At 43.5% G+C, this 26,995-nt stretch overlaps 1 protein-coding gene across 2 annotated transcripts in view; it reads right to left on the bottom strand.

The window, feature by feature from the left end:
- Positions 1 to 26,995, bottom strand: part of Tec (tec protein tyrosine kinase) — a 105,089-nt gene that overhangs the window by 53,608 nt on the left and 24,486 nt on the right. For both annotated transcript variants that reach the window (XM_038334115.2, XM_038334112.1), the window contains exons 2-3: positions 13,439 to 13,517; positions 11,131 to 11,316 (exon numbers count right to left, since the gene is read on the bottom strand). In XM_038334115.2, the coding sequence (XP_038190043.1) occupies positions 11,131 to 11,268 (138 nt within the window). In that variant the 5' untranslated portion in view covers positions 11,269 to 11,316; positions 13,439 to 13,517. The remainder of the gene's footprint in view (positions 1 to 11,130; positions 11,317 to 13,438; positions 13,518 to 26,995) is intronic.

The following is a 26,995-nucleotide window of genomic DNA, read 5'->3' as shown; positions in this document are numbered from 1 at the left end:
TGCCCAGGCAGATGAGCTGAACCCCATATTACAAAGGAAAGCACATGACTCCAGTAGGTTATACCCCAACCCTCCATGGGGATCAAAACGTGCATGCTGCAGTCTAATCAGGAAGGAATGGGGCCCACTGGCATGCCTTCTTCAATACCATAGAATAATAACGGGAAAGGCCTTCCTCACAACAGACTATGGAGTACTAGCAGTTTGTTAAGCTTCTTACTCACATTTTTACTGAATAAACAACTATATTGTCACACTTCGAACAATTTTTCTTTTGGGAAATTTACCAACGCATTTGCTAATCTTAGAGACTTTTCTAAAATGAGAAAAACAAAGTTAAGTCACGAATAGCATTTTGTGCCTATAATCCAGTGGGCACAGGGTCGGGGGACAGTTCAAGGCCAGTCTAGGCTCTGTAGTGAGTCTAAGATATCCCTGGACTATAGAAGAAGAAGAAGAAAAATTTTAAAAATTAAAAACAAAAAAGACAAACATAAAGTTGGATTAAGAAATAGGTAACAGTCTCACTGGTAATCATTAAACCTCAACAGGTATCTTGGAGGTCCATCCTGTTCACAGAGTCCAAAGCTAACAGTGTCAGGATACAAAACTATTCATTCTATTGTGTTCACTGGTGAGTGGCTGTGCTCTGCTACCTTTTCGAAACAACTCAAAATGTAATTTCACTTTTTCAAATCGTCATGCGATGTCTTCCTGTGGCTACTTGCATAAATAATGTCTGCTTTTTACTCTGGGAGAGACTAACATCAGTAAATACTTTAAAACAAACACACACAACAGCCTGCTTCTAAATTTACATGATGGATGTCCTCTAAAGAATAAAAAGGAACTAGGCAAGAGTGGCAGCCACCGTGGCAGCGTCTAAAGCTGTTTCTGACTTCCCTGCACGCTTTCTGCTCACAGCACAGGCTCACCAACAGCAGAAACTCGCTGGAGTTAACAGGTGTGAAGTACTGTCTGGCATGCTTAAATTATTAAACAATTTGGGGCCTCGGGGAAATTATTAGGTACCGATATTGGTCAGGGAAAACAGGAGCACAGATATCACAGGAATGAATGTGCAGACATTCAGAAAGAGTGAGGTGTTTACCCAGGGAATGTCCAAAACGTCCCATGAAGATGAGAGACGGAGGGTTGTGGTGCTTACTTCACAGGGACGAGGTTCTTAAGCTAAAGTCTCTGAGCAATCATCAATCTATCCCCTGTTCACGCCCTCTTCTCCTGGAACTGGTACTGAACCCAGGGCCTCAGGAGTCACTGGTTCTCCCATGGGGCTCCATGCTGATCCTGCTGGGATCTGCTATAACTTCACCCCACTGTGTTATCTGATAAGGCAGAGTGCCCATACTTGTTTGCACAACTCACACTTCAGTTTCCAGAACTCAAGTGGTGTAATCAGAAAGCGAGCGCTTGGTTCAGGCTGCCTATCAGTTACTGGGTGACCGGAAGCAAATCACTTCCTTACCCTGAGTTTTCAAAACTGGACAGTCTGGAGGTCATTCTTCAAAGTATCTTTGGCTCTGAAAATGTATAATTCTCCATTATGACAACCAATCAATCACCCCTTTGTATGAGTATGTATGTATGTATGTATGTATGTATGTATTCAGTACACACATGGGTCTAGGAGTATAAAAGCTCCAGACTTGCCAAGTCCAATTTTACCCTCAGCGCCTTTGCGCATGTCCCCTTTGCATGAAATGACTTCTCTCTGCCTATCCTTTCTTGTGTTCCTGCTCTTGGAAGACCATCTGAAAACCCTTACAACACCTCCCAACCTCTATATATCAAAGAAAAAAATCACAACAGTTTCTAACTTTGCAACTAAAGCATATTCCATTCCATAAACAGTCTCCCAAGGTAAGTCCAATCATCCCTATTCTGTGTGTGTGCATGTATGTGTGGTGTGTTAGTGAGGTAGGGTGTGTGTATGTGTGTGTGTGTGTGTGTGTGTGTGTGTGTGTTAGGGGCTAGGGTATGTATGTGTGTTGGGAGTAGGGTGTGTATGTATTAGGGGTAGGATGTGTATCTGTGTCAGTAGGGTAAGGTGTGAGTGTATGTGTTAGGGGTAGGGTTTGTGTGTGTTAGAGGGGTAGGGTGTATGTGTTAGTGGGGTAGGGCATGTGTGTGTTAGGGGATAGGGTGCATATGTATGTGTTGGGGAGAAGGGTGTGTGTTTGTGTTAAGTGGGTAAGAGTGTGTGTGTGTGTGTGCTCGCACACGCGTGTTTGTGCACGTGCGTGCAAGTATGCCTCTAGTGTCAGCCTGCACCATCCCTTAGAGGAAACTGGGGATCCCAAGGAAGCAGCTCCAAGCTCTCAGAATCTGTAGCCCTGCAGTTCCTGAAACAAAATGCCTGTTACGTTAACTGACAGCAGAGTACTTTGAAAGGGACATCTACAGGAAGTTGCCACAGTTGTGACAAAGACAAGGCCATCACTGTACGGCAGGCAGACGGGAAGAGAGAGGTGGAGGAACCAGTTGGGTTCAACTATGCTACTTCCCAAACTTTCTGGAAGCTGATTTTCCATAATTGCCTTTGGTCCTTTCAGCAGTCTTTGAATATATTCAGTGGGGAAAAGAGAGCTAAATAAATCTTCGATGCAAACTTGACTTTGGTTATCACTAAAAATTGCCGAGAGCTAGGGCTTGTGAAAATTCAACAAAGGAAACTTTGATGGGAACCATTTTGTTGATTTCTGCTGCTCAGAGCTACATCGTATAAATAAATTAAACCAGACAATATCACTTATGCGAGAAAATGTTGATTTTTTTTCCTTTTCTTTTTGGTTTTTGAGACAGGGTTTTTCTGTGTAGCTTTGGACCCTGTTCTAGAACTCTCTCTGTAGACCAGGCTGGCCTTGAACTCAGAGATCTGCCTAGCTCTACCCCCACACCGAGTGGATTGAGAATGGAGGAGGAAGAGGGTACAGAGACAACAAATGGTAAAACCAGAGGCACTTAAAGGAGATGTGACTACAGAGTCGGCTCCAGTGTCTGGATATTGATCTCTGTACTGTGGCTAGAGAAGAGTGTCCATGTGGGGCTAGAGAGACGGCTCTGTTTAAAAGCACTTGTTCTTGCAGAGGACCCAGGTTTGGTTCCCAGCACCCATGTGGTGGTTCACAGCCACCCTTAACTGCAGTTCTAGGGGACCTAACACCATCTTCTGATCTCAATGCATGTAAAACATTCATATAATATAATAAAATAAATCTTTTAAAAGATGTTTTAAAAGATCTCAGCTTCCTAAGGGGACAAAAAGATTAATATTATCCAGGGAAAATAATTAATTTAGCAAATTAAGGTAGTGTCAGACCTTTAGACTTCCGATCTGGTATCTTGGTGTTCTTAAATAATTAATGAGGCAGAAGGTCAGGTACCAAGGAGAAGACAATAATAAAAGTCAAAATTGGAAGAGACAAAAGAAAGGGAAGCAAAATATAAATAAAAAGCTGGCATAATATTGCTTTATTTCAGAAACAAGGAGGTTCAAATGCTAATAAAATGAGTTTTCATGTAATGATACAGTTGATTCTGAGAGCGTAAAATATATCATATTGGACTTGGAGGCAGAGGCAGGTGGATCTCTCTGAGTTTGAGGCCAGGCTGGTCTATAGAGAGAGTTCTAGGACAGCCAGAGTTAGACAGAGACACCTTGCCTCAAAAAAAAAAAATAATAATGATAATTACACTAACCACTGTATTAACCATGAAATACAAAAATTTTTGCTCATCTATGGTCGTGCTTCCTAAAGTTTGACTACCTGGAATCAATCATGGTCTAAAATTATTAAATGGAAATTTTCAGAACTAAACAATTAATTTGTTCATTTATTTTAGTTTATGTGCATTGGTGTTTTGCCTTCATGTATGTGTGAGTGAGGGTGTCGGGTCCCTTGGAACTGGAGATACAGAAAGTTGTGAGCTTTCATGTGTGTGCTGGGAATTGAACCCAGGTCCACTGGAAGAGCAGCCAGTGCTCTTAACCTCTAAGCCATCTCTTCAGCTCCAAGAACTAAACAATTTATAAGTTTTAAATGTAATGCCATTTTGAGTGGTGTGACAATATTCTATGATATCTCAGTCCATCCCACCTGGGACATGAACAACCCATCCTCCAATGTATCTATACTGTATATATCACAGATTAGCAGCCAACTCAGGTATCAGATCAATTGTAGTAATACTAAAATATTTATATTCCAGTAGCAATTTTGTTATAAAAATTATGATTCTTCTGTTTGCTCTTAAATATTAGTAACTCTTTCTAAACACAAAATTTTCATTAAGCCTTATCAGAGATATATATGCATAGGAGAAAACTAAGGCATGGTTCTAGTCATGGTTCCAGGCGCACCCTCCCAGGGTTGGCTGCAAGCCTGGGGTGAGAGGTGGGCTATGACATCTGGAGCAGTAACTCTTCCGTGTGATACAAATGCTTTTGGAGGGTCTGCGGCAAATGGGGTTATTTTCCCATGTCATACCGACTTCCCAGCATGCATGACATGCTGCAAGATACAAACCTTCGGAAAGGGACTAGAAGCCCGTATACCTGAGGGTTTCACTCGGGGATGAACTAATTTACAATGGAAGAAAGTTCCATCTTGGTGACTCTCATCTCTGTATTACTAAAACCTTCTAGGTTTCCAAGCCTAGTTAAGAAAACACTCATATGGCCCAGGACACCCTCTGGAACACAAGTTTTCCAAGGCATGCAGCAGTCTGTGACGTCATAACTGTAACTGATGGCTTCCATTGTCCTGTCAGGGAATCCCAGTGAATCAAACATCTGGTGGTCACGGATAAACCCATTCTACCTGATTCTGGAGTAGCAGTCTCCCTAGCTCACCTGCAATCTATTCAACTATGTATAACGTACTGAGTGTCCACCCTGTACCAAAGTTGCAGAAATACAATGCTGAGCAAGCTATGATCCCTGCCACAGCCCTTGGGAAGCTGAAAAAGAGAAAAAAGTCTTTCTTTTGCATTATCCTACAATTTAACTCAGTTCTAAAACAAACTGCATAAGCTAATACATACTCACGGGCAAAGGGTTCCGTCCTGTTTACTTTAGAACTTATAGAGTGGGTCTCCAGGTTACTAGGAACTTCTGTTTGACTTCATTCCAAACCACAACTTCCCACAACCACTTCTTCAAGCTCGAAAATTTTCTAGAATTTGCCAAGCAACCCTGTTACTACTGACATAATAAATGAATAAGCAAACAGAGTGATAGATTCATAGGGCAGGGGCCAGAGAGGTGCCAGTCCCAGGACTTCCTGTCTCCACGGAGCTTGCGTGATGTGGCACCACCTGGCACAGGAGCCACTCTGGAGTCTCTCGCATCAGATGTGTGCTCGTGTCAAAATGGAGATGAAAATGAAGTTAGGCGTATAAAAAGATACAATCTACATAAAATCATTTTAAACCCCATACACAAATTGAAAATGTTACTTTAGAGAATCCAATTAGAGGCAGACTAGAGAAAAAAAACTGTTCAGTGTGAATGTTTTTCTCAATACAAGGAAAATTCAAAAACAGTTTTAACTGGAAATAGTAAAATATCCTCTACAGTAAAATTTTATCTGTATTACAGAGAACGCAGTAATGCTTCTCTTTCTTTCTTTCCTTTTTTTTTTAATTCTTACCCTAATTTTTCCTGGAGCAGCAAAGTGGTTTCAAAGACAGGCTTTGAAGAAACAGCCCTGCAATTTCTTGCAAGAACGTGCAACTTCTAGTATGGCATGGTACACCCTATGCAAGGTTCTTATCTTTCTTTGCCTTGGTTCCTCATTCTGAAATGAAACCGAATAAGCCATACGCATGAAAAAAACATACTCAGCACTGCAGCCAGCACATACAGTGTTCCAAAAGTCACACCGAGAACGCTAGACTAAGAAAGACCTGCTTACAGAGTCGGCCACTGGTTAGTGTCTGGCAAGTTGGACATTTCTAAAGCTGGTCAGGGTGGCTCGCTGTACCTCAACTAACCACGAGTATGACTTGTGCTAAACAGTTGCTTTCCTTCTAGCACATGTAATTTGGGTATCTACTAAGACAAACACCATGGGTACTGAATCTATAGCACTCTTCCCTCACAGACAGGCTTATTGTCACAGTATGAGAGGATCACGCACATCCTTCATTGTTTGTACCTCACCTGGTGCCTGGAAACTTTGCTTTTGTTTTGCCTTCTCCCGCAGGGATGACTCGCAGCTGACTGTGAGCAAGCACTGTCTTAATTAGTGTCTTAATTAGGGTACCACTGGGATGACCAAAAGCAAGTTGGGAAGGAAAGGGTTTCTTTGACTTACACTTCCACATTGTAATCCATCATTTAAGGAAGTCAAGACAGAAGCTCAAACAAGCAAGGAGCCTGGAGCTGATGCAGAGGCCATGAAGGAGTGTGCTTGCTTGCTTGATTGCTTGCTTGCTTGCTTGCTTGCTTGCTTGCTTGCTTGCTTGCTTCATGACTTTCTCAGCCTGCCTTCTTATAGAACTCAAGATCACCAACCCAGGGGTAGCACCCACCCATATTGGGCTGGGCCCTCCTCCATCAGTCACTAATTAAGAAATGTCCTATGGGCTTGCCTACAGCCTGATTTTATGGAAGCAGAAGCATTTTCTTAATTGGAATTCCCTCCTTTCAAATGATTTAAGCTTGTGTCAAGTTGACTTAAAATTATCCAGCACAGTTAGGAAGCTCTCATTGTGACTCTAGGCACGCAGGCGGAGCAGAGGACATTGGGGAATATTTGTATACACTGGAAAGATGGGTCTTTGCCAAAGGCGCCTTCTGATTGGTTTAATAAAGAGATGAATGGCCAATGGTTAGGCAAGAGGGGACAGGTGGGATTTCCAGGGAAAGAGAGGAAGGAGAAGAGGACTCTAGTTATGTGAGCGGACCAAGTTGGGCATGTAGTACTGAGAGGAGGTAACTTAGTCACGTGGCAGAATGTAGAATAAAAAAATATATGGGTTAATTAAGCTATAAGAGCTAGCTGAAAATAAATCTAAGCTAAAGGCCAAGCTTTCATAATTAAAGATAAGTCTCCATGTCGTTATTTGGGGGCTGGCAATCCAAAGACAGTCTGACAAAGAAGCTTGCTCAGGGGCCCTGCCACACTGTTCAAGCCCCTCTGACCTTACAGTCTGTTTGTAGTGCCCATGCTGCCTGCCACAGTACTGCAGGCAGCAAACCAGCCACAGAGCACCACGGCCCAATCTAAAGTGTGCTGCTTCCTTAGCTAACAACTGTTGCAAAATTCGCATACCACGTGGTTTCTTTTATTCAACACCTCACCATTTTCTCTTGCCAGTATCCAGTAGGCATTTTTCTTGAACAAACTCCAGTCTTGCACTCCCCTGACCCCCATCCCCATGTCACACGGAGCCTCCCCAGGAATGTCAAGCGACCTCGTCCATCTGCCATCTGGTTCCCCGAGCAGAAAGCAGCATCGCTCGCTCACGGACCTCCACGGTCTGTGGTACCGTAAGATGGTGTACCATAAACTGTCATGATCTTTGCTTCCCAGTTCACTGGAACATGCCCAGACGTCAACGAATTAACCACCAAAAGAGAGAAAAGGCAAACTGAAAAAAATCAACTGCCCAAGGTAACCTGAAACACTAGTTCCTCAATATGAGACTTCCAGGAGATATTTTAACCAGGTTTCTGATGATCTGTCTAAAACAGAATTTCTCAAGAACTTTGAAAAGCACCGTAAGTGAAGTCAGCAGGAACCGTCTCAGGAAAGGCTTTTGCCATCACATTTCTGGGGTTGGATGCAGAGAGTGAAGGAAGGATGGACATTATGATTAACTCCGAGTTCTAACAAAGCATCCAATGGCCATGAGGGGCCAAGAATGGGACCACTGAAGCAACAGCCTCTTCACCAGCTTTCGTGTGAAGACGGAAGAGCTATAGAAATTTAAATGTCTCAAGTGATTCCAGTGATTTTCACAGCCCAGCTCTAGAATCTTACTTTCTAACTCAACAGTCTCATGGGTTCCCCACCTCACTCTGCTTTTGAATAGTGATTCGAAGAACAGAAACAAAAAAGCAGAAGGTTCATCCACTGCAAACGGGCACCGACGCATGCCCCCCAGTCAGGGCAGTGATGCTGGAGTGAACTGTTTCTAGGATTTTCTAGAAGATGAGCTGAGAGGTGCCACTCAGAAGTCTTCCCAGTATTGTTAGTAGTTATTTCAAGAATTCTGATTCTTATCTTTAAATTACAAATAATTCAAATTATTTGTTTGTTTAGGGGTGGGGATCTAGTCAATGATTTGGAACATGCTAAGCATACATTCTAGCACCTGGCTACATTCCTACCCCCAACAACTATTGACTGTGAGAGTCAACAGATCTGTGACCAGTCACTAAGGAATGCCAGCCCATCCATGACAGCAGAAATCATGAGAGGTTAAAACACCACCCCACACATCAGAGGAGCTGGGGGAGCGGGGAATCAGGAAAGAAACTCAGCTAGCGGCTGGGGTCATGAGGCCGGTGAGTCAGAAAAGACACAGACTCTGAATAAGGGTTAGTAGAGGGACTTCTACATGTGCGACAACTACTTCATTCTGCCCTGCCCGGTTCTCACCATGACTGAAGCCACCCGACATTCAGAGAGAGACTGGGATCTGAAATAAGAAGGGACCCCTGTCTATTCATTCTGCTTAAACAGTTGTGATACTTTTAACTTTGCACAGTTAACCTTCCAGATCTATAGGTTCTGAGTCCACAGAATCAATCAACCCTGGAAAATATCTGGAGGGGAAAAATGCATCTGTTTAAACATACACAGACTTTTCTCATGCTGTTATTTCCTAAGGAATATAGGATGAGTGTTTTTATAGCATCAATATTGTATCTGGTATTATAAGCAATGTACAGGTCATTTAAAATACACAAGAGGATGTGCACAGGTTACATGCAAATGGTGCACTATTTTATTGAATAGATCTGAGCATATGAGATGGTGGTGAGAGGAACCAGCCCCCTCACAGACATCCAGGACCAATTACAGACTAAACATCCTCAGAGTGAGCTGACCACTGTGCTGTACTTTCTCTTTCTGGGTACAGTGTTTTGCCCGTATGTATATCTGTGCACCTGATACATGCCTGGCTCCCGCAGAAGCCAGAACAGGTCATCAGAACCCCTGAAACTAGAGGTAACAGCTGGCTGTGAGGATACATGTGGATGCAGAGAATCAAACACAGGTTCTCTGAAAGAATTGTCAGCGCTTTTAACCACCGAGCCATCTCCTGGCCCTCCCTGTGTTGAATTTTAACAGTATCAGTACATATTTCTAAGTTGACAACGTAAGCTTCTGCAGGTTTGGGGTTGGTAAAGTGCCTCCTTTTACCATTCTCGCTGCTGTGTTTCTATTCCTCTCCTGGACTAACTATATTAAATTCAAATTATAACAAATCATTACCATACAGCAAAAGCTTACTCTTTCCCTCCAAACCCGCTTGCAATTTTAAGATAATCCCTATTTCTGGTAATTCTTATCTGAAACCCTACTGGATTTGTGAACTTCTTGGATAACAAAAAGAAATGTAGCATACACATTCCTTCTCAGTAGGACTAAGGTGATGTGGGAGGGTCTTCTGTTTGAGTTGATTTCATTGGTTGATAAAGAAACTGCCTGGCTTATTTCATAGGCCAGCCCTTAGGTGGGTGGAATAGACAGAACAGAATGCTGGGAAGTTAGTCAGACTGCCATGCCTCTCCTCAGGGAGACAGACACGATAGAGCTCCAGCCCAAGATGGACGTACGCTAGAATCTTTCTCATAAGGCACCACTTCGTGGTGCTACACAGATTATTAGATATGGGTTAACCAAGATGTGAGTAAGAGGCTGAAACTAATGGGCCAGGCAGTGTTTAAGTGAATAAAGTTTGTGTGTTGTTATTTTGGGTGTAAAACTAGCCAGTGGCTGGGAGCCGGGCGGGATGATGAAAAACAGGCCAGCCCGCAGCTCCTCACTACACTAAGGTAGTCGACATAACCAGTCACATTTATAGTTCTGGGCACACCTATGTGTGTGTCCACAGTGAACAGGATGAAGAGTGAGCATGGTCTCACCTCAGCTCTAATTTTACAGTTTTGAAGCTTCAGTTTGCAAGATTTGGGGGGTTTCGAGTTAAGGGAATCTGGTTCTGTGGGGTGTGAGCCTGAAGAATAGCACAGGTCACGGCCGTATGCCACAGCAGAGATGGCAGAGCTGAGATTGTCCAGAAAAAGCAATGCCATTCTGTATAAATGAAGGGAACCAAAACACGGAATAAGAAAACAACAACAAAACAAGCAAAGCAACATCTGAGAGAAACGCCTGGACTCTGCCCAAACACCAGGCCCACCAGACATTCGCCATCGTCACCTGTGCTGCAGCAAGCCGTCAAGAGAAATGCAGTTACCGGTCATTCTCTACACCCCAAAGGAATTTCTAGCACAGAAGACTATGGCAGTAGTATAAAGACCATGTCCACCATGGCAAGATTTGAAACTGGCCCAGACAGAGCCACTCATTCACATTCTTTGTGGAAAGCCAGAAGCTGCCTAGCCAAAACCCCTCCCTTCGTCACTGTTCCTCAACACATCGGGAGCTCATGAGACAGTGCTTCTCTCCTCTCCTTGCCCCAGCAAAGATCACTGCAGAAGATGCTCAGCATCAAGAGTTGAAGAATTCCTCTGTAATCAACTTCAATAAATGGTTCGCCAAAGAACTCATCAGCTTCAAGTAATGAAGAAACGTTCACACAAAGCAGCTTGGGCTCTGATACATAACATGACGGGTTGTGGGGGAAAAGCCATCACTCGGCACACCTAATAAATTATATAAGGACCTACAACAAACAGGAAAAGCAGGAATGTGTTTTCTCTGGCTGATTAATATTAGTTCTGACACCAAATGCATAGCCATATATCTTAACCTATAATGACAGACCTGTGCCAAATTCTAGCACATGCTAAATCTCACCTTTCTAGTCCAAATAACAACAAACTGTAACCTCAAGTCCACTAACTCAGTGGAGAGCATCACCTGCTCAATGGTACTGACACTGAACGCGGCAGAGTAAATTGTCTCCTACCTCCGCTCGGCCCTCGTAGTAGGTTAACACGGACTTGGTAAGTACAAAAAGTCTCTCTTTGTAGTTTAGCGGGGATGTCTTCTTTTTCTGCTGGGACCGTTTAATAAGAATCTCTTCTAGGATAGTGTTAAAATTCATCTCGGTCTTCTGGTCGCTCTTTCTCCTGCCATTGAAGATCCTGGGATTCTAAAGTAAGAAAACAGATGGTGAGAATACTGTGCTAATTTTCTAATGCTACTGCAGTTGTAAATTATGAACAGAGGCCCTCCTCACCCTCCAGCTAGGAGGGTCTAAAGTGTCCAGACTGGGTTGGGCAAGGCCCAAAGCACTTTCTCTCTTAGCTCAACCTCCATCCTGCCCAGCCATTTCCTAGGAAATGCTAATCAAGATTTTCCATGATGATGACGGTGATGTACGCATTGTCTCTCCTGGTTTCCCTCAGCTCTCTAATACGCTCTGCTATTTGACTTCAGAGAACAAATATCTCAGACGGCAAAAGTGCACTCCACTGCCTGTATTGTTGGTTTAGGCTTCAAGATCATGGGATCTGAAACACATGCCGGAACACACAGCATAACTGATCTGAATGATGAATGGGCATGGTTGTGGGTACGATCCACACTAACTGAGTAAGGATGGCATCAGAGTGGTGTCAAAGGGAAACTACAGGGATGGTCCTTGATATCTCCATTACTAGGCTCCATATATGGCTCCTACCGAGACCTCTAGAGAAAAGCAGCCCACCCAGTCAGAGCTAACCTTCCTCAGGACGACCTACCTGGGTACAGGGATCAGTAGTCCTGTATCTAGTGCCTTCAAACTTAAACAGGAGCTGGCAAGGTGACTCAATTGGTAAAAGATGTTTTCCTCCAAACCTGATGACCTGAGTTCAATCCCCAGAACTCTTCATGGTGGAAAGAGGAGAAAAGACTCCTGTAAATTGTCTTCTGACCACCATGGTATGCAGAAAGAAAGGGAGGGAAAAAGAGAGAGGAGGGAGGGGAGAGGAGGGGAGAAGAGGGGAGTGGAGGGGAAAGAAAGCGAGGGGAGAGAAAAGGAGAGGAGAGAAGGGAAGGGGAGAGGAGGAGAGGGAAGAGGAAAGGAGGAGAGAGGAGGAGAAGAGAGAAGAGGATAGAAGAAGCTTGAGAAGCCAGGCGGTGGTGGCGCACACCTTTAATCCCAGCACTCGGGAGGCAGAGGCAGGCGGATCTCTGTGAGTTCGAGACCAGCCTGGTCTACAAGAGCTAGCTCCAGGACAGGCTCTAAAGCTGCAGAGAAACCCTGTCTCGAAAAACCAAAAAATAAAAAAAAGAAGCTTGAGGAAGGAAGGAAGCAAGGAAGGAAGGAAGGAAGGAAGGAAGGAAGGAAGGAAGGAAGGAAGGAAGGAAGGAAGGAAGGAAGGAAGGAAGGAAGTTAAATTTTCAACCATTTGAGAACCCAAAGGTTCTCAGAAGAGGCCTGTAGATTCTTCCCTGAGACCAGTTGAATTAAGGGCAACTATCCCTTTCCTTGCCTTCTCTGTGTCCTTTCAAGAAGTAATTGCATATCAAACTTCAGAAACAAAAGGAGTCTCTCGAAGCACATGCAACAGTTACTTGACAGTGTGACCAGGGACTGGATACTGAGTTACTAAGGAATTCTATCATACTTCTTCCAACTTGATACCTTTAGTGTCCTACTTCAACTCCATTCTCTTACGCAACTTGGCTCCTCCGATGTCTAGGAGGGTTTCTTCAACAGCATAGCCTCTAAACATCCACCCCTTCATTTAGAAGGTATGGCGGAGTTAGAGTGAGGTTTAAATGAGAAGCAGATAATTAACTTACTGTGAAAATGCTATACAAATGTCTATTATGGTTACTGTGGTGGTTTAAATAAAAACGGCCCTCATAAGTTCATGGAGAGTGGCACTATTAGGAGACATGGCCTTGGTAAAATAGGTGTGGCGCTGTTGGAAGAAGTCTGTCTCAGTTCATGTCCTGCTGCCCGTCAATCCGTATGTGGAACTCTCAGCTCCTTCTCCAGCACCATGTCTGCCAGCACGCTGCCATGCTTCCCACCATGACGATAACGGACTAAGCCTCTGAAACTATAAGCCAGGCCCAATTAAATGCTTTCCTTTAGAAGAAAAGAGCTGCTGTGGCCATGGTGTCTCTTCACAGCAACAAAACCCTAACGAAGACAGCCATATTTGCCTCCACTATCATTTCCCTAGCTCAGAGCATGCTCCCAGCTAGACAACAGCAGCACCTTCCCAACTGGGCTTCCATTACCAACACTCCTGCCTCATTTAATGTTAACTACATACCCCTTCTTCCTGCTGAATCAGTCTCCAAAGTTCCAGCGGGTCATTTCATTCGGCAGACATCCTTAGGGTCACCCAACTCCTGCAGGATAAAGTCAACACTTAGTCTGACTCTGAAGAGGTTCACAATGCGGTTGCAATCTGACATCCGATTTTCTTTTCGACTCTTCCCCAGTCACTCCAAATACAAATATGGCAAGGCAACCCCTCGCAGTATCCATTCCCTGGTCTACAGTACTCTCCCCACTCTTCCCTCTCCATCTATGACAACTCCATCAACTCAGAACTCACCCCCCTGATGCAATCCTTTCCCGTGTTTCTAGTTAATGGCAATCTTCCGATATCTGTACCCATAATCTCATTCATCACAAAGGTAATCATATTCTTCCATATATATAACAAGGAATAAAGCTTAACTTCTCACCTAGCTATTAATCTACTAACATGTACATTGGAATCCTCAAAATAAATTTTTAATACAGATATCTAGGTTCTGTTTTCATTTTCCTTTAATATTTTTTAGAACTGAAGTGGGGCCTGGACATCATAATTCTATGGCAGGTAGAACTGTGAGCCGCCATCTTAAAGGAAGAGCTTGAAGCTTTGTGCTTCTTTTTATCGCTCTTAGTGCTTTTAGCAGACAGTACGCAAGCTGGGAACTAGGCTGGAGACTTTACACATAGAGAGGCAGACAGAGACACAGGACACGGGTCATCCTTGAAACAAGAATGCCAACTTTATTGTGCTCAGGGGCAGCTTATATAGGGCTCTGGCCATGCCCCAGCTCTCGGGATCTCTCAATCACAGGCCCTCCATAAACCACTCTCCTGCTATCAAGGTCTCGTGCTTAGAGAAGCTGCGGGCACAGGTAAACAAGTTGTTTTGCTCAGTTCACTCCAGCAGGCAAAGGGTCTGAGGCAGGCAAAGAAAGTCAAGGGACCAGGGGTCTGCAGCCCCCAAATCTTAATAAACAATTATAATCTGGACCCATTAATCCATGTGCATCTTAACTGGGAAATCAAAGGCAATCCATTCTTTTCACATCTAAGTTGGTCCTCTTGATATATTACAATTTTGGCCAGTTCATTTGGGTGTGTATTGTATATAACAACACTCAAGAGGTTGAGGCAAGAAGATCATAAGACTCAAACCAAACATAGCCTACATAATAAAATTCTGTCTCAAAAATATAGAGATAGATAGAGATGAGATAGAAATAGATATGGGGAGATAGAGGTACTCTATTTTGTTTTCCTGAGAAACTATTGGTATGCAAATTCCACTTCTTTAGAAATCTTTTTATTAGATGTTTGCAGGAAGGGAAAAAATGGCTCCTTAGGGAAGATTACCAGGGGAGAAACAAGTTAGGCTCTAGACATATGTGTATAGCATGTGTTGTTCCGATCCAAAGAGCAACTCCTCTGCTACCCAATGGCACACAGACTTTCGGAAGGCACCGGAGGACAGCTAGAGCAAGACTTAACTGCAGTTCTAGAAGCAAAAGATCCCAACACCAGAGATAAGAGAAACGACTGTTTAATGACTCTACGATGAGGAGGGAACCAGGCAATCTGATTTATTGAGAGACTCATAGTCATACAGAATCATACCATGTGAGCTGAAAGAGATCTCACTTATCACCCCCTTTGCCTCACGCATTAGAAAACTAATGTTCAATTAGGCGTATTGCCCAAAGTATCACAGACCAAAATCAAGAAAAATAAATCTCTCCTGGTTCCAAATGAAGGACTCTTCGTATTATTCCACACCACACAAATTCACTGCCTAGTAATAATTATAAGTCAATGGAAAATTCTGGCCGGCAAAAGCCATTGTCCTTTGTAGGGTAGAAAGGAAGTATATCTCTACTCACAGAAATGTCCAGTTAAAGTGGCTGAATATACCCACTGCCGTCCTGGAAGACCATGAAAAACAGCTATTTTATTTACTAGTTGTTATTAAGAAATTAACACTCTGGGGGACTGAAGAGATAGCCTAGCGGTTAAGAGTTTGTGCTATTCTTGAAGATGACCCAGGTTTGGTTCCCAGCACCCATTTTGTGGTTTCAGGGAATCCAACACCCTCTTCTGATCTCTACAGCCACCTGCATTCACACACACATATCCTGCCCCCTACACAAACACATAAATTAAAAAACAAAAATATTAATAAGCTTAGAAATAAATAAAAAATTTAAAAAGAAATTAACACTCAAAAGTAGAAGCCAGAAAAAGATACTAAAGAAAAAAAAAACCAAAATTTCAGAAACTAGAAGACAAGTACATGCTAGATCTAACAAAGGGAGGAACAGAGAGGCACCTGGAAGCAAATAATTTAAACCTGAAAACCTCTAGATAGTATAAAAATTAAGTCACCAAGTTCCAGGAGCCCTAGAAGTAGTGGTAAAGAATAAACTGAAGCATGTGTGCATGTGTGCATGCATATGTGTGTGTGTGTGTGTGTGTGTGTGTGTGTGTGTGTGTGTGTGAGAGAGAGAGAGAGAGAGAGAGAGAGAGAGAGAGAGAGAGAGAGAGAGAATGTGTGCAGAATGTGGGTGCAACAGAGGCCAGCAACTAACATCTGTTACCTTTATCAATTGATTTCTACCTTACTTTTTGAACAGTGTCTCTCATAGTACCTGGAGCTCACTGACACACTAGCCAACAAGCTTCAGAGATCTGCCTGTCTCTGTCTCCCTAGCTTTGGGTAGCAGGTGTGTGCTTCTATACTTTTTCTGTAGATTCTGGTGAACAGAACTCAGGCCCTGATCCTTTCACGGTAAAGACTTTACCAACTGAGCTACTTCCCAAACTCTCTAAGGGAAGGAACTAGTTTTTCAGGGGAAGTGGGTGAGACAAGCTCTCACTATGTCGTTCTGGTTGGCCTGGAACTCTCAATGTAAGTCATGTAGGCTTCAAACTCACAAAGCACTTCCATGCCCAGTACCAAGAGAACTTTTTGCAGGTCTATTTAAGACAGAAAACATATTTCCTCCTCTGTGCCATAAGTCTAGGTAGATAGCCATTCTCAATTCTAGGAAAAACTAAAGGTTTTTTGTTATTTATTTTTTTCTTCATGAAACTTAAGACAGAAGATCTATCCTGAGAAAAATGAAGACCTGAGGCTGGGGTACCATGGGAACTAATGACAAAGGGTCTAAGCTGAGGAAGGGGTACCATGGGAACTAAGGTCAAAAGGTCTAAGCACATACAAGTGAATTTTGATCATCCAGCTCTTTCATGCCATGTGGTCCAGAATATTTGGATTGAAAACAGACCCAACTAGCACTAAAAAACACAAATACATCACCTTATAGTCAGGCCCAGTGCCAACAAGGCCCGACCCCAAACACAAAATAAAAGAAAGCTTAGAATCACCAAAGAATTTCAGAAAGATCTTAATATCAAACACATTTGACACAAGGTGGAGACATAGCCAAAATAAACAATAAAGTGTCCCGAGGGAATTGGGGTGGGCACTGGACATCAAAGGGGCAGACATTAAAAACTCAGAAGAGTTAAAATACAAGAAGTAAAACAGAAAACCAAGGAGACAATGAACTGGGAAGAAAACACAACAGTGTTAAAGAGCCCACCCAGAGGCCCAGAGTGTAAAACTCAGGACTTTAGAATAAAACAATGGGAAGAGAAATTCTTAAAAAAATTAAGAGAGTTTTGCCAAAACAAAAGTTATATCCAGATTAAAATATGACCAAGTCAAGCTATATCTTATAAAATTTCAAAATTATGGAAATAAGGAGAAGATTCAAAAAGCTTAACGTGGGTAATAATAGGAAAGATGAAAATTCAGAGTGGTAATCACCACAAGCAATCCTGGCAGCTCAAAAACAGAGGGTTTCTACTTAGAAGAAACTGGAAACTGGCAAAATGGGAGAGGCATCATCAGAAGACAATGGATTCCTAACTTAAACTCTATACTCAGCAGACTACCAATAACAGTATAGGATCATAAACAGTACAGCATTCATCCACGCAAGGTGAGTTGTCTGCTTTCTCTTGACTCTTCTGGAAAACTACCTGATAATGTGTTTTACCAAAATAAGGCAATAAACACACAGAGAGTTCTGGAATCCAGGATTCTAATACGAGAAAAGGGCAAGAAGACCTCCCAGTCTCCCATCGCGATGAAGGGAAATTCCAAGATGGAATGAAGTGACATTCCAAGATGACAAAGAGCAGCAAGCAAAGGGACCAGCCTGTCCAAAGGATCAAGTTAGCAGGATCCTGGGAAGAATTCTTCTAGAAGATAAAACTGAAATAAGTTAGCTAGACGGGGAGAGAAGAGGAAGGAAGAGGAATGGGGAAACAAATGTAAACTGGGCAGTGGTGGCACATGCCTTTAATCCCAGCACTTGGGAGGCAGAGGCAGGTGGATCTCTGTGAGTTCGAGGCCAGCCTGGTCTTCAAGAGCTAGTTCCAGGACAGGCACCAAAGCTACAGAGAAAATTGTTTCGAAAACAAACAAACAAAAAAAAATTTATAGTACATTCCTATCCAAACAATTAAAATGAGAAGGATTTTTAAAAAAAGTTAGCTAGACATAATCAATGTAAGAAATAAAACTAATGCCAGGGGGAATTTTTTAAAGAAATCATACAGAAAAGGCATACAAAAGCAACCACAGCACATCCCAAGCCTGGCTATATAGATAATACCCATAGCATCACAATAATGTAAATAATAGGCAATATTCTTGCTACAATTATAAATGTTTCCGGAGGGCAGGAAGTGTGTTTCTGTGTGGGTGGGAGAGTAGGTTGTGCAAGAGAGCCACTTTCTCTTCGGTAGTGACAGAGGTGGAAGAGGAAGTAGAGTAGAACACAAACTTGAAATATCGAGTAACACGAGGTGCCACCCATTATCAAGAGGTTACCAAGAGATAAAGTTATATAGATCAATTTGGCTCTCTGTGAAACTGCTGAGTGGGGCAAACTCTGTTCTGTGAAAAAGGGCGAGAGCTCCCTCAGGAAATTGTAGAAGGATGGACTTAGATCAGCAGGACACGGAAGCCAATCAACAGATTTAAACCAACAACACTGAGATCTCTTCATTCTGGTTAATTTTCATAGTAAGATTTAAAGCAAAGAGGACACTCTCCCAGACAAACTAGAATCTCCTGTTCTCAAGGAAAACTAGACTGCTTAAAGATCTGCATGCTTAAAAACAAATCTGCATGCTTAAAGTCTCCGGGTCGATTATGTGGCACCATAGTAAACGTGACTCCATTTTGATTTTCTCAGACTAGTCGAGAACAGAAGCCCAACCCCAATCAACAGCTTCCCATAATTTTTGTTTAAAATGATATATTGTTCCTAAAAAGGTTGACAAAATAAACACAATCATCTCTGACAGTCAGAAAACATTAGAAAAAAGCGGAGGAACAGATGTGTGTTCTCTCTTCTCCAGAGGCAGACCAATGAATCAGGGGAAAAGAAAAGTCTACAAAAACACCCAAATACAAACTGTGATACTCGTATCTGTCAACTGCTACGGAATCTAGATCGACATAGGGAAGGAAGCTCAAGATGGATTTCCCCAGAAATAGCCGTCTGTGTCCTGAAAGGTTGCCAACGACCGTTCAATAGTGAAAGTGGTGCCTGTGAAATACAGAAAGGTGAGCAAACCACGAAGAGTGGTCCTTTACACAGAAAATGTATTAAAATCATAAACATCATGATTAAATTTTACCTGCTTTGTAATAAGTCCCCCCTATAATGCCTAGTCAGTCTTGAGTTCCCAGGCCTCAAGAGAGCCTCCCGACTCAGCCTCCTATGACTGGCACTAACGGCACATCACACCAGCCCAGGCATGGTTTTTGCTTTCTTTTACTATTTTGCTTTATGTTGACACTGTCCAATCTACCAAGTATTTCAGAAGCATCACATCATCCCCTTCTGTCGAAAGTTTTCGAAAGCATCTCACAAACTGAGAAAAAGAGCCAGGCTTTAATCCCAGGAGAGCAGCTACTGCATCAGTCCTGCTCACGGCCCCGGTCCTGATCATGGAACTTTCCAGGAAAGGAAAGCAGAGGGGAAGGAAAAGCTACTGAGCTCTGAGCCGCCTCAGTCAGCAAGATTATGGACAGCAACTGGATTCATCTTCAGATGGCCACAGAGACACCCTCTGAGTAAGAAGGAACCTGTTGATCCCCAAAATTTAAGGGAGTGGTCTCCTCTCAGCCAGGAACCAATAGCGCAGATGTCCTGTGCAAAGGGCTGCTCTGTCAACCCTCATGGGTTTCCCAGGTGCCAGGACACGGGTGACTATGTCTTCAGCTTCCTTCCCTGTGTTGATCTAGATTCCACAGCCTTTGATGGGAATATCATAGTCTGTAGTTGGGAAGGTTTTGATGAAGGTAAGAGTATCCTCAAATGCTCCAGTTCATCTCCCAAATATTTATAGAACTCGGTTACAAATACATTTTTTAGTTTTACTAGGGGATAGGGTTTCAGCATGTTGTCCAGGCTGGCCTGGAATTCATGGTTCTCCTGCCTTTGCCACATAAATGCTGGGTCTTCAGGCATGTGCCACCATGCCTGGCTACAAAGCTTCTTTGCACAAAACTAAACTGCCAGAAGAAGTCCCCTTTGTCTCTGTCTCCCTGTAGCTAAAGATAACTTTACCATTCACCTTGGTTGCTAATAAAAGCTTAAAACAGACCTTGCCAGACTTTGAACACTAATATTCTGAAGCAGACAACGGAAAAAGAATGTCACCATCTCACCAGTGACACACTTAAACCACCAAAGTTATATTCCTGTTCGGTGTTGCAGATAGTCTGAGGATGCAGCACCTGCAGCCAACAGATCTTAGAACTCCATTCATCATCAAAGCTCTGTCTGAGAAGAATGTTTAAAAAAGAATAAGTGGTTACTAGAGCAGCCCATCCAATCAATGCAATCTTTCATAGCACTTGTCATCAAAGGGGCAGAAGCGCTGACTCTCCCTCGGTCAAAGATGCTTCTGTTTGCGGCGGGCAATGATTAATGTGGACTCTAAGTGCTGAGGACAAGTGACCTGGCAGCAGATAACCAGAGCACACTGGCTGGTCTTGGTCAAACCAGTCTCACTTTGCTCATCTTGAAACCCCCGCCAATTCCCATCCTTCAGCTGCTCCCTCTTCCCTCGTCCACCTTCCCTCCATGCTCAACCCATGAGCCAATCTGTTGGCAGGAATGATTTCAGACATGAGTATAACCGCTCATTCTGACAGGTACTGCATATCCAGGATGCACGATGAGCCACTCATGAGGCATGCAGGTGGTCGCAAAAATGAACAAGACATGATCTATGCAAATAGACTTAGAAAGAAGGGTACTAAGATCTATGGGAGCTATAAGAGTGACTGACATGAAGTATATTGGAATTTTTGTTAACCCCAAATATTCTCCAGGCTGGGGTAACCAAAGAGTGCATCATTACCCCCTTTCAGAGTATAATGAATCACTTCAGTGAGGAAACAGCATATTAGCAGAATGCTGACAGGAGGTTAGAGACAGCAAACACATGAAGAAAATAGGTGTCAATCTTGAAGGCCACATCCTGACATATAGGTTTCTTCTAAAGTTTATCGAGTGTCAACCGGAACCACACATAGAAAAGGCAGGCTTTACAGTGTGTGGTGACACATGCTTTTAATCCTAGCACACGGAAGGCAGAGGCAGGTGGATCTCTGTGAGTTCAAGGCCAGCCTGGTCAACAAAGTCAGTTCCAGGACAGCTAGGGCTACACAGAGAAACCCTGGCTGTTTTCAAATGTTTTGTAGTAGTTTTTGAGTTTTAATATTGGATACTTAATGTTTAAACTCTGGGATGCGTTTTCATTTTTTAGTATTTTGTTACTATACGAATGAAGCTAAACAGGTCTTAGCTAAAGAATAGTGACTTTTAGCCAAGCAGTGGTGGCATATGCCTTTAATTCCAGCACTTGGGAGGCAGAGGCAGGCGCATCTCTGTGAGTTCGAGGCTAGTCTGGCCTACAAGAGCTAGTTCTAGGACAGCTAAGAATGTAACTCAGAGAAACCCTGTCTCGAAAAAAAAAAGTGACTTTTAATTCCACGTATTCTTCACTTTCTAAAGCAGAGGCAGCCCAAGCGTGTGGTTGAAATGAAAAGAGACTGACTAGAAGCGTTTTCCCACTTGGATTTAATTCTAGGATCCAAATGCATTCCTGTGGAGAAAAAAAAAATATGCAGACACACGGGACAAATGCTGAGAGAGAAATAAACCCAGGAGAGTCAAGATATTACAGAACGGAGGAGGATCCACGGAACCGAGGAGGATCCACGGAACCTCCAGGATGCAGGAAACCCGGGAGAGTCGAGATATTACAGAACGGAGGAGGATCCACGGAACCTCCAGGATGGGGGAAAGGCCTGAACAGTTATCATATGACTTTCCATTTACCACCACCCCCGTACTTCTACTGCCATCCCCCAAATCAAAAACATCTTGTCACTCATAAACTTCTGCTAGTATACAAAAGTCCTTAAGCTGGGCATTTTCCCATTTGTATATTACCTGACCTGAATCTCTGTATCACGTTCTGCCGCTATAGTCTAAAATTCCATGATTTGAGAATCCACCACCTAGTCCATAAAATAAATCCATGCCCAATTTTTTTCCTAGTACACTATGAAATTCTTATAAGCAAACTGCTTCCTCTTACAGTAGACAGGAATTAACAGAGAGACCCACAACTGGAAAATGTGCAGCGAGTGAGAGACTGTGGGACAGTCAGACCTAAATGCAGTGTCTTTATGCTCACAAGGCTCATGGATCAATCGCAACAGCCATAGATGGTAGACGACGCCACGGAAACAACGTCTTCCAGACACTAGATTAACACGCATTAGCGTGCGGCAGCATGCATAAGGTCTGGACTAACACGCATGAGCGTGCGGAAGCATGCATAAGGTCTGGACTAACACGCATTAGCGTGCGGCAGCATGCATAAGGTCTGGACTAACACGGATTAGCATGTGGCAGCATGCATAAGGTCTGGATTAACACGCATTAGCGTGTGGAAGCATGCATAAGGTCTGGACTAACACGCATTAGCGTGCGGAAGCATGCATAAGGTCTGGACTAACACGCATTAGCGTGCGGCAGCATGCATAAGGTCTGGATTAACACGCATTAGCTTGCGGAAGCATGCATAAGGTCTGGATTAACACGCATTAGCGTGCGGCAGCATGCATAAGGTCTGGACTAACACGCATTAGCGTGCGGCAGCATGCATAAGGTCTGGACTAACACGGATTAGCGTGTGGCAGCATGCATAAGGTCTGGACTAACACGGATTAGTGTGTGGAAGCATGCATAAGGTCTGGACTAACACGCATTAGCGTGCGGAAGCATGCATAAGGTCTGGACTAACACGCATTAGCGTGCGGAAGCATGCATAAGGTCTGGACTAACACGGATTAGCGTGTGGCAGCATGCATAAGGTCTGGACTAACACGCATTAGCGTGCGGAAGCATGCATAAGGTCTGGACTAACACGCATTAGCGTGTGGCAGCATGCATAAGGTCTGGACTAACACGGATTAGCGTGTGGCAGCATGCATAAGGTCTGGACTAACACAGATTAAAGTGTGGCAGCATGCATAAGGTCTTGACTAACACGGATTAGCGTGTGGCAGCATGCATAAGGTCTGGACTAACACGGATTAGCGTGTGGCAGCATGCATAAGGTCTGAACTAACACGGATTAGTGTGTGGAAGCATGCATAAGGTCTGGACTAACACGGATTAGCGTGTGGCAGCATGCATAAGGTCTGGACTAACACGGATTAGCGTGTGGCAGCATGCATAAGGTCTGGACTAACACGGATTAGCGTGTGGCAGCATGCATAAGGTCTGGACTAACACAGATTAAAGTGTGGCAGCATGCATAAGGTCTGGACTAACACGGATTAGCGTGTGGCAGCATGCATAAGGTCTGGACTAACACGGATTAGCGTGTGGCAGCATGCATAAGGTCTGGACTAACACGGATTAGTGTGTGGAAGCATGCATAAGGTCTGGACTAACACGGATTAGCGTGTGGCAGCATGCATAAGGTCTGGACTAACACGGATTAGCGTGTGGCAGCATGCATAAGGTCTGGACTAACACGGATTAGCGTGTGGCAGCATGCATAAGGTCTGGACTAACACAGATTAAAGTGTGGCAGCATGCATAAGGTCTGGACTAACACGGATTAGCGTGTGGCAGCATGCATAAGGTCTGGACTAACACGGATTAGCGTGTGGCAGCATGCATAAGGTCTGGACTAACACGGATTAGTGTGTGGAAGCATGCATAAGGTCTGGACTAACACGGATTAGCGTGTGGCAGCATGCATAAGGTCTGGACTAACACGGATTAGCGTGTGGCAACATGCATAAGGTCTGCACAGGTTCAAGCCAGATGAGGTCCCGTAACTGAGAGAGGGAAGTGGACAGAAGCTCCCATCCCTGAGCAAGAAGCTCTCTCCATTTGACATCCACTTGTAAAGGAAAATTTTGTTTTCTCTAAGGAAGTCTCACTGTGGTGTTTGTAAACCACACTTACAGGCAGGCCCTGCACCCAGCAGTAGATAACTAACACAAAAATGAGCACAGTGTATTTTTGTAGACTTCCTATCTCGTATGGCTTGCTTTGTTTGGGTATTTGGGGATCTTGAGTGGAGAGGGTTACTGATCTTTTGCTTGTATATATGGTTTCCAATTTTTGTGTTTTTATGATAGGTATGTGTGTTTGTGTTTTGTGTTCCTTGTGTTTTTCTTTAGTTTTTATTGTTTTGCTTTGTTTTTAATTTTGGTTTGTTTGGTCTTTTTCTTTGCCTGTTTCTAAAGAGAGAGAGAAAGAAATGGAATGGAGTTGGGCAGGTGGGGGTGGGGAGGATCTGGACAAACCAGGGGAAGGAACCCGATGGGATATGTAAGTTTTCATTCTGTCTCACACCAATTTCTCAAAAATGTGTTTTCAAGTCTGACTACTTGTTCTCACATAAATTAAGCAAAAGAATATACATTTAGCATGACCTGGTAGTCAGAACCTTGCCTGGAATAAAGTAGACATTTAGCAATTACTATATGGCCGTCATGTATTACTTCAGAACCAGAAACCCAGAGGTAACAAAAGTGTCTGCTTTAGAGCCTTCGCTATTTTTGTGTCTCTTGCTGTCACTGGACAGACACAAAGGAAAACTCTTTTTTATAAAGTTAAAGGTCACATGACCCTCACCACCAGCTGGCAGTCTTTGTATTGCAAACACCCATCCGCATTTTCAGTCAGCATCTAGGAATTCTAACAGCAGACTGTGTTCTTCTCTGAGATGCTCTTGGGAGTCAGGTCTGTGCTATGCAGAGCCATTAAATGGAGCATCCTGTGCCCGGTGCTGTTCTGAAAGGCCCTTTAACATAAGGTGGTGGCTTGCGGTGAGAGAAGTCCCCTTGGTCATAGCTAAACAAGAACACTGAAGGCAAAACTCACAGATTCTGGGGCCTCTGTGATATTCTTTGGAAGATGTACAGGCTAAAGCCGATGATCTCGAACACTGCCTTTAGTGCTATGTTCCAATTATTCTAGCTCAATATGCAAAAACCTACTGGCTCCCAAGAAAGCTACTGATTTAAACAGGGAATCAGCATGTAGGAGGCGAGCATGTATCTTTTCATATATTGAAAGACCAAAAAGGTTCTTTTTTTTAACGTTAAGTAGCAATTCTCCTGCCTCAGCCTGGGACTATGGATATGTAGCACCATGACTGGATTTCTAAGAGAACCAACTGTTGATGAAGCAATGGTTCTTTGAACATTCTCTCGAAGATGTTTGTCCTGGTATCACCCTCCATTCCCTCATCCTGCCAGTTATTCACAGTGAACTTATCTAAGGACAAGAATTAGTGGAAGCACCTGGAACGGCTGAGCTGATGAACATGACTCAGACCTTGGCTTCACAGAACTTCGTGTATGTTACCTAACTCCCTAAGTGCTATCTTGCCACTCGTGAGAACAATGAGGATGGTGGTACCAACCTCAAAGGACTTTCGTAGGGACAAACAAGGCAATGCACCTCTTAGACATAAGCAAATGACAGGGCAACCCTTGCTAAGTTGGCTCTTGCCGTATGTTTACTATGAATTGGTTCACATTTATACGCTCAGCAACTGCTAACTGCGCACAGGCTGAGTGCTAGCTATGTTCTCAGGCTCTGGAAGACAAAATAAAACATTAGAGCCATTAGATGAAGCCACTCACAGCCTCGTCAAAGGAGCAGATATTGCAAAAGCTAAAGATTTGTTTACCCCGTGCTAGACAGACCACAGACAGCTTCTGCTGAGGCAGAAGGTCAGGAGTAAAGGGGATGCCAAGGAGCTGGGAGTGGTGATGTACATTTGTATCCTAGCATTGCAGAGGTGGAGGCAGGAGGATTGACAAGAGTTCAGGACCAGCCTGGGCTACACAGTGAGTTTCTGGCCAGTATGAGTTTCTGACAAGTTTCTCTCTCAAAAAATAACGAAACAAAACAAAACAAAAAAAGGTGGTAACCTGGGCTAGGCATGAAAGCCCTAGTAAGTTGCCACCCATGGAATAGAGTGGAATGTGGCACTGTCAGGCCCTGAGATATGCAGTGGCTTGAAGAAGCACAAGCTGTAAAAACAGCTCGTATTAATTTAAATACACCCCAGTTTAATTCTCCATCCCCTCCATTCTTACTCAAGTACAAAGAGTCCTAAGGGAGAGAAAACTATTTCCACCATTGAAAGAAAAATCCAAATGAGTCCTTTATAACTGGGTTTATTTGTTCCTTGGGTTTCCCTTTGCTGCAACTGCACTCTGTGTCAGGCACTGTAACAGACACAAAACGCACACAGGAAGGCCTCCTCTTCACTGGGCTTACAGTCCCGTGGGCTTTGATGTGATGCCATAAAGGGCTCCCCTGCACCCTGCTTCTGTGCTGCTACCACGTGTGACAGTGAGGCATGGTACCCCAACATAGATTGTGAGGCCCAGCCACACCCAGACCAGAAATCACCAGATCCAGCCTCTCTACGGAGAGACATTAAAGCCCAAACAAACTAGGCAAACACCGGCCCCTCCCTTTGCTCATGCATGCTGTTACTAACATCACAGTCTCTTTGGTACTCATTTCGGCATCTACCAGTTGTACAGAATGATGGGCTACATTGGGACATTGTCATGAGTATCTAATCTGTTTTCTCACATTCATTCCCATTCTTATTTCCCCCCCCCCTTGGTGGTTTTTTTTTTTTTTTTTTTTTTTTTTTTTTGAGATAGGGTTTCTCTGTGTAGCTTTGGAGCCTGTCCTGGAACTCCCTCTGTAGATCAGGCTGGGCTTGAACTCACAGAGATCAGCCTGCCTCTGCCTCCCAAGTTCTGGGATTAAAGGCGTGTGCCACCACCATCCAGTTCATTCCTATTCTTATCCCTCTCCCACTGTTATAGTCCCTCTCCCCAAATAGTCCTCCTTCTACATATATGTATGTAGAATATTATATATCATATTATCATATATATTATACTTTATAT

This window comes from Arvicola amphibius, chromosome 1, assembly GCF_903992535.2.
Source record: "Arvicola amphibius chromosome 1, mArvAmp1.2, whole genome shotgun sequence".
NCBI lineage: Eukaryota > Metazoa > Chordata > Mammalia > Rodentia > Cricetidae > Arvicola > Arvicola amphibius.
Note: the sequence above shows the minus strand (reverse complement) of the source record. Positions and strands in the feature narration are given on the sequence as shown.